The sequence below is a fragment of the Tachysurus fulvidraco genome, chromosome 14 (assembly GCF_022655615.1).
Source record: "Tachysurus fulvidraco isolate hzauxx_2018 chromosome 14, HZAU_PFXX_2.0, whole genome shotgun sequence".
Classification (NCBI taxonomy): Eukaryota; Metazoa; Chordata; class Actinopteri; order Siluriformes; family Bagridae; genus Tachysurus; species Tachysurus fulvidraco.
Window position 1 is genome coordinate 25,469,957 of NC_062531.1, and position 7,500 is coordinate 25,477,456.

The 7,500-nt window shown below is 40.6% G+C and overlaps 1 protein-coding gene across 1 annotated transcript in view; it reads left to right on the forward strand.

Moving 5' to 3' along the window:
• The first annotated feature begins 298 nt into the window (after positions 1-298).
• si:ch211-158d24.2 (multiple epidermal growth factor-like domains protein 9) overlaps positions 299-7,500 on the forward strand; it is a 27,043-nt gene continuing 19,841 nt past the window's right edge. Inside the window, exons 1-2 of the mRNA XM_027179432.2 lie at positions 299-946; positions 5,424-5,622. Of these exons, the coding sequence (XP_027035233.2) occupies positions 580-946; positions 5,424-5,622 (566 nt within the window). The 5' untranslated portion in view covers positions 299-579. The remainder of the gene's footprint in view (positions 947-5,423; positions 5,623-7,500) is intronic.

A 7,500-nucleotide genomic window follows, 5' to 3' on the forward strand; every position in this document is an offset into this window, starting at 1 on the left:
ATATTTTGGTTCTAAACAAGCACATTGACGGTAAAATTGGACATTATTTACACTCGATCTCTATTTTTTTATTATTATGTCTTTACAGCGTTTTTGGTCTCAATCATCAAAACGCTGTCTTCTGTTTCGACCAATCATATTACTCAGCGCTGAGAAACGTCACACCGCGGTGAGCGTTCTCTCTTCTCTGATTGGCCAAACGGTTAACGATCCTGCAGCGCAGGGAGGATTCTCAAGCAACATTAGTCCCGCCCTGCCTGCCGATTGGCTAAATTCTGAGCAGAGACTTGTGTGATTGGCTGAAAGGCCTGCCTGTCAGCTGAACACTGGTTAAGATGCGTCGACAAACACCTTGCGCTGGATTTATAGCTATTGATGATAAAAAAGAAGGATTTTTGCCCTTGTTGGATGTAACAGAGTAGGACGCAGTGTGGAAAATGGTGTTTATTGTACAGTGTTTATAAATAAGCCAATGGGAATTAGAGGACGGGATCCGATCGCAGCGCCGTTGTTGTTTGTGGAGGAGAAGAAGGTTTGATAGAGAGAGAGAGAGAGAGAGAGAGAGAGAGAGAGAGAGAGATGGTCATGATGGTGATGATGATGTCTGCGTATCCTGCTGTGTGTCTCATCGCGCTGGCGCTTCTCAGCTGGTCCTGTGCGCACGATGCGGTGCGGAAACCTCTCCATGTTCTGAGCGCAGGTGACGCACATCCTCAGTCCAGCTTCACCGGCCTGACTCCAGCTCCCACCGTGCTGTCCTCCAGCTCCAGCCGTCCTCCCACCAGCGACCCCGGATCTCCATCTCCTGAGCGTTTGCGAGAAGATGCTGCGCTCCTGGAGCTCCGTGAACCCAGAGCTGAGCGTCTGCTGGCACAAAGACGCCAGAGCTCCGTGGCTGATAAAGCTCAGGACGCAGGGGTTATCACAACCTCAGACAATTCCCAAGGTGAGTCGGATTACGCTCTGATCCGGAGTTCTAACAGGGTGAAGCTTCATGAAATATGTATTTATTTGATATTCCATATGATCACTGGTCTCTGGTCTGGCACCGTTGGTGTATTTATGTAATATTCCATATGATCACTTGTCTCTGGTGTGGTACCATTGGCACGTTCCAAGCTAAAAGAAACAAATACCACCCCAGTGAGATCGTCCTACACACCAGAGACAGGCCTTGTGTCCTCACCACTGTGGCTTTTATCATCAAACAAACCAGAGTACCATTTATTTTTATTGCCCCTCATCACCGTCTGCCTTGCAGGCCTACACCAAAATGCAGACGGTTTAATCAATGCGAGCCGTGTCTGATTCACGAGTCCAGCACGGTTTGAGTCTGATCTCTTGCTCTAACAACAAACCCAGATATCCAGTGATGAAGTGACTCCTTTTGGTCCTTCGGTTGTCGTTTATATCTCACTTAGCCAACAGGAGATATCTGATATCAGAGCACACGTACTGTATGATGTTAGTCTTTAGTTCCATTCACAATGTCTCATTCTCAAGTTTTCGCTATGGAGATCTTTAGCTAACGTTAATGGAAGGAGTCAGCGCTTTAACGAGCTAGAGGAGGAGTCATAAATTAAAGTAGTGTAAAATGAATAGAACAATAAAACATGTTGTAAGTGTTATGGAGCTTTATTAGACGTCTACATCGCGACATAAAGCGTTTAGGATCTTTTGTGATGAAACACGTTTTACCTTCAAATCTGTTGATGGGTTATTTTGATGGCAAAATGATTATTTTTTTAATTATGAACGTGAAAGGCAACAGATATCTATGTCATGCGAAACATTCCCACCAAACTGCGTTCACTTCGTCACAGTTAGCGATAAACACGAACGACGCCGTAACGTAACCGACGGCGGCCATTTTTGGTAACTGTAATTTTTATTTTTTTAAAACTTTTTACACTCAAAGCAGAAATTTCTGCTTAAAACCGTAAGCGATAAGGATGACGACAAAGTCCCTTTTATTTTTCTACATGATCTACGACGATGAAGATTTTTCAGGTGAAGATACGCTGTCGTTCCTTCGTAGCTATTTTAGCCTCGTAGCTTCTGGAGTTGTTTGTGAGAGAATCTGTCTTTATGACGGAAACAAAATGTCATGCACGAGGTTTTAATGCTTTTACTGTGACACGGCAACAGATTTAAACGGTTTCCAGGGACGTGACCTCACGACGGGTCGTGACGCGCCACGAGACACGATCCGCGTGGTGAAAAACATAGCTGAACCGCTCGATTATTATCAGGAACAGGTTCCGATCCTGTTGAGGTTTCCAGGTGAAAACCTGCTCATGAAGCTTCGTTCCCTCTACAAAAAAAAACCCTAAAACATCCAGGGGGCCACTTCAGGCCCGAACCCTCACGTAACCCCACGACCGTGACCGCAGCTGTTGTTGCTATAGCATGAGGTCATAATACGGAGACAAAAGACCGGCCTCGTATTAGCCGCCTTTTGTTAACGCCTTCTGGAAACGTCCCAAACGTCACATCCTAACTTTCCCTGGATGCTGGAGAAGGTTTGGGATGGAAAACGTGGAACATGGAAGATCTAGCGTTAAATCCATATGATTTACAGTATGTGACAGCTTTCAGGTATCAGGTGCCAACATGACATCGAAAAAAGAAACAATTCTCAATTCTTTTGACACAAAATAATGGCACCTCTCCACATCACCATCATGTCTCAGCTGCATACAGGTCCAGGAGGTCCATCAGGTCCATCACGCCTCGGATAAAATCAGACCGATTTATTCGCAAAAATAATTAACAATGTTCTGTTTTTATTGTGAGGTTTTTTTTTGGTTAGTGTTTTTCTTCTCCCTGAAGCTCTGTAGCTTAGATCTATTGCTTTTTTTTTTTACATTTCTATACCGTCAGTAGAACGAGTTCGATTTTTACGCCACAGTGAGTCTGACCCAGATACGAGCTCTGAGACTCCCGTCTGCACGACTAATAAACAAGCCTAAAGAAATCTCATAAATTGCACAATGCATTTTGAAAGTGGGCGGGGCATACCACTCGGTCGTTTCAGTAAAACACGTATTCATTTTCGTACGAACGGACAAATTTTAAATTTATTCCTTTAAAAACGTTTTAAAATGTAGCCGTGTATCATCTACCACCAGCAGGTCGTCGTCTTCTAGACTTCTGCTCCTGTTGTGTTTCTCAGATGACGCCGAAACATACGGCATCTTTATTTCCATCATCTTCATCATCATCATCATCATCTACACACAACAACATAACATCAAGAGCCTTTTATCACTCGAAATAAAGCGACTAATTGGAACTGTTAACTTTGACACTTTCAGAGGTTTCAAAGCACTGGATCACTGAAGCCTTCGATCGTAATGATCGCTTTGTTGTCCATCTATAAAAATACATGGAAAAGGAGGACACGGTGTCTTAGTGGTCAGCACGTTTGCCTCACACCTCCAGGGTTGGGGGTTCGATTCCCGCCTCCGCCTCGTGTGTGTGGAGTTTGCATGTTCTCCCCGTGCCTCGGGGGTTTCCGCCGGGTACTCCGGTTTCCTCCCCCGGTCCAAAGACATGCATGGTAGGTTGATTGGCATCTCTGGAAAATTGTCCGTAGTGTGTGTGTGTGAGTGACAGTGAATGAGAGTGTGTGTGTGTGCCCTGTGATGGGTTGACACTCCGTCCAGGGTGTATCCTGGCTCGATGCCCGATGACGCCTGAGATAGGCACAGGCTCCCCGTGACCCGAGACGTTCGGATAAAAAATGAATGAATGAATGAATGAATGCCTGGCTGCAGGTTTCCTGGCACACAGTAAATCGTATACAGCACGCGACTTAACGATTCAGGACCAGACGGTTCATAGATCAAAGCCTTTTTATTTTGATTGAAGAATAACGAATTAAACACAAAGGTTCAAAGAAACTAATTGTGAATGAATGTCATGTTAACGTGGCTGAAGAGGTCGCTATGGAAACGCGACCGAGGGATCGAGCCTCACGCGGTTACGATCGTCTCATCTAACTGAATCGAGAAGGTTACGTAATGAGGACATTTTTTTATTAATGATTATATTTACACCGAGTTCAGCGTTAGAGCGAAATCACGCCGTCATGCAGTCGGGCTTTTTTTTTTTTATTCTTCTCATTATTATGACAGAATCCCGGCTGCTCGTTTACACAGACGTGTGTGTGAGCCGTCAGACGTAAGAGGCTTAACCGGGCTCTCCGTCACCCCCCTTAGGACCCGGAGGTGTTTATACAGACGATCTTTGCGTGTGTGTGTGTGTGTGTGTGTGTGTGTGTGTGTGTGTGTGTGTGTGTGTGTGTGTGTGTGTGTGTGTGTGCAGCAGCGCATACAAATGATGTTTTGTTCAGCAGGTGCCTTTTCATGCCACATCCTATCACAGGGTGAAGTGCATTATGGGAAATGTGCTGCTCTGATTCAGGACACTAGCTGTAAACCAGCTGCATTTATTTGGTTTTGTTCTCACTTGTGACCCCCCCCCCCCCCTGCAATTTAAATATTCCGAATATCACATGTATACTGAAATCGCTCAGAATATTTTATACACATAATTAACCCCATTTCCCAAAAAACGATCAAAGAGAAATAAATTCCATACAAGCTAAATTAGCCTCATGCTAATACTCGTTAAGAGACAGGAAATAAAAAACACGATTATTCATTCATTCATAGATAATTTAGCAATTTCGCTCTGAATTTAACATCATTAAAATGTTTAGTCCGAGACTTTATTTCTAGAAAGAAAAACACAATTATATGTAAATAAAAAGAAGCTTTTTAGGGTAAAATTAGTAAAAATAAATAAATAATGCAAATATAATTACAATAACAATAACCATCATTTTCCTGGCTTTTTAATAATGTATTGATTTATATATGTATTAATTAATTTATTTGTGTATTGACTAATTAATTAAGTCATTATTTTCTTTGTTTCTTATTTTCTTACTTTCTTTTTTATTTAATTTTTTATTTATTTATTTTTGCCTTTTTTATTTTATTTTCTATTTAATTTTTATTTACATTAAGAGAATTACTGTATATGTTTGGATTGGAGATTAATTAAATAAATAAATAAAATTCATATATTTGTTAAAAAAACATGTAAATAAATTAACAATATATGAATTAATACATTATATTATTTTTTACTTTATTATTATTATTATTATTATTATTATTATTATTATTATTATTATTATTATTATTGTTGTAAATATTACTTCGTATTAAACATTAAATAATATTAATATAATAAGAAATAAAAAATTATTATTTATTTAAAAATATTTCATGTTTCTGTATTTTTAATAATTTTCTCTTCTCTTTCTCACACACACACACACACACACACACACACACACACACACACACACACACACACACACACACACACACACACACACACACACACAGAGATGGTGTGTAACTGCAGTACGGAGGGTGTGTTGGAGCCGGACGAGTGTGACCGTGACACGGGGCAGTGTGTGTGTATGGCGGGATACACGGGTCTCCAGTGTGAGGAGTGTGAGGAAGATCACTTCAGTAACGGAACCATCGGCTGTCTTCCCTGCGGCTGCGACTCGTTCGGTGCCGACGGTCCAGGATGTGACAGGTGAGAGGAATTCTGGGTAACAATCATAGTCAGAGCTACATCAGGAGGACGATGTGATTATATTCAGTGTGTATGTGTGTGCGTGTGTGCGCGCGCGTGTGTGTGTGTGTGTGTCTATGAGTAGGTGTGTGTAGGAGTTTACTTTTCATTCTGTATTGGATTGGTTTCCGAGGAACAAATCTGTCCTAACGTGTGGGAGGAAAATCTGTCGGTTCTCATATTTATACACACACACAAAAAAAATTCCAACTTCTTGTGCCGTACATCCGTTCACTTGTTCACTCATTTGTTTATTCATCCGCTCCTAGTTAATTGTGATCGTTGTGACTACAGGAGAGCTGACAAGCTCGATTCTGTAGGTCAGGTTTAGCTAGTGAAATAATTCAGTATATCAAATGTACCTCATGTCTCAGATTGTTTTAGATAGCCGTGTGTTATGTTTAGCTACTTCGGTAACCGACAGTGTTGAAAAAACCTTTTTTTCACCTTTTAGAATATTACTGAAGTAAAAGTCTTAAAGTATCTGATATTTACTGTACTTAAGTATCAAAAGTCATTTTCTGATATTTAATGTACGTAAGTATTTGAAGTAAAAGTAAAAAGTCAAATTTCAGTGATTTTCAGTAAACATAAGGTCAGCGGCGGTTCTAGGGTCTCATCTTTAGGGGTTTTATCCCTCAGTGAGAATTTAAAACAAGAAGAGTTTTATATTATATATTATATGACTACATAGTAAGCCAAAAGTTATGGTATTATTAAATGGTAAAAGTGGACACCAAAATTTTATATATGATGTAATGATGCCAGTCTCGAATCAGATCAGTTCATGTATGTGTGTATTCTCTACAAACAGTGTGTCCGATGAATGACGTCATTAATAAACAAATATTCACAAAGACCAAAAACAATAAATGTTATTTTTATTCAGTATTAAATGGATTGTCTGCATTAATATTTTGTTTGTGCTACAACTCTGGTAATAAGAATAGTGACATTTCACTGCTTTTGGTTGCCGTCTTTGCGGCTTTCCGCCGATTAACGTTATAGATAAACGCCTCCAGCTCTGACTGCGCGTGTACGCTGCGCGTACCCGAGCTTCTCCGTAGCGCGCGCGGACGTACGTAATGTAATCTAGGAGCAGTGATTCGCCAAACCTCCCTTATTGCAGTCACACACATTTCTTCTGATTTTATTTTGTAGTAACGAGTAACGAAGACGCTTAGTGGAAATATAACGGAGTAAAAGTTTACATTTTATCTCGGAAATGTTGTGGAGTAAAAGTGAAAGTAAATTTAAATAGCGACGTAAAGTACAGATACGTGACATTTCTACTTAAGTACGGTAACGAAGTATTTGTACTCCGTTACATTACAACGCTGGTAACCGAGCTAGCTAGTTAACTACCTTAACACTGTGACACTTCACCTAGCGATCGGTGAACGTTCTTGACAACAATGCTATTTTAGCTACACTTCTGAAGAAAAATGTTGATAATATCTACGATTTTGTCACGTTTCCACTATGCTAGGTAGCTAAATTATTAGCCTCGGGTGTTTTTTTTCGGTCGTGCGGTTCCCACACGAGCATGGAGTGTTTTTGAGTGCACAGCTAGCTAACAGCTAATCCATCATTAATAAAGAAAATTATGCTAACGTTACAGATTTACCAAAATTAGCAGTATGCTAGTAGGAGAACAATTAGCAATACGCTACAGGAAGTTATAAGTAACCTGAAGAGGTTTTGGAGCGTTTAGTGGCACAATAACAGAAGATTAATAGCAATTAGCCTGTTAGCAGCATGCTAGGTGGTTTCCTTTTGAATATCTGGTTATAAATGAATAAGCAGCCAGAGGAGAAGAGAAACACTTCCTGTTTCTGA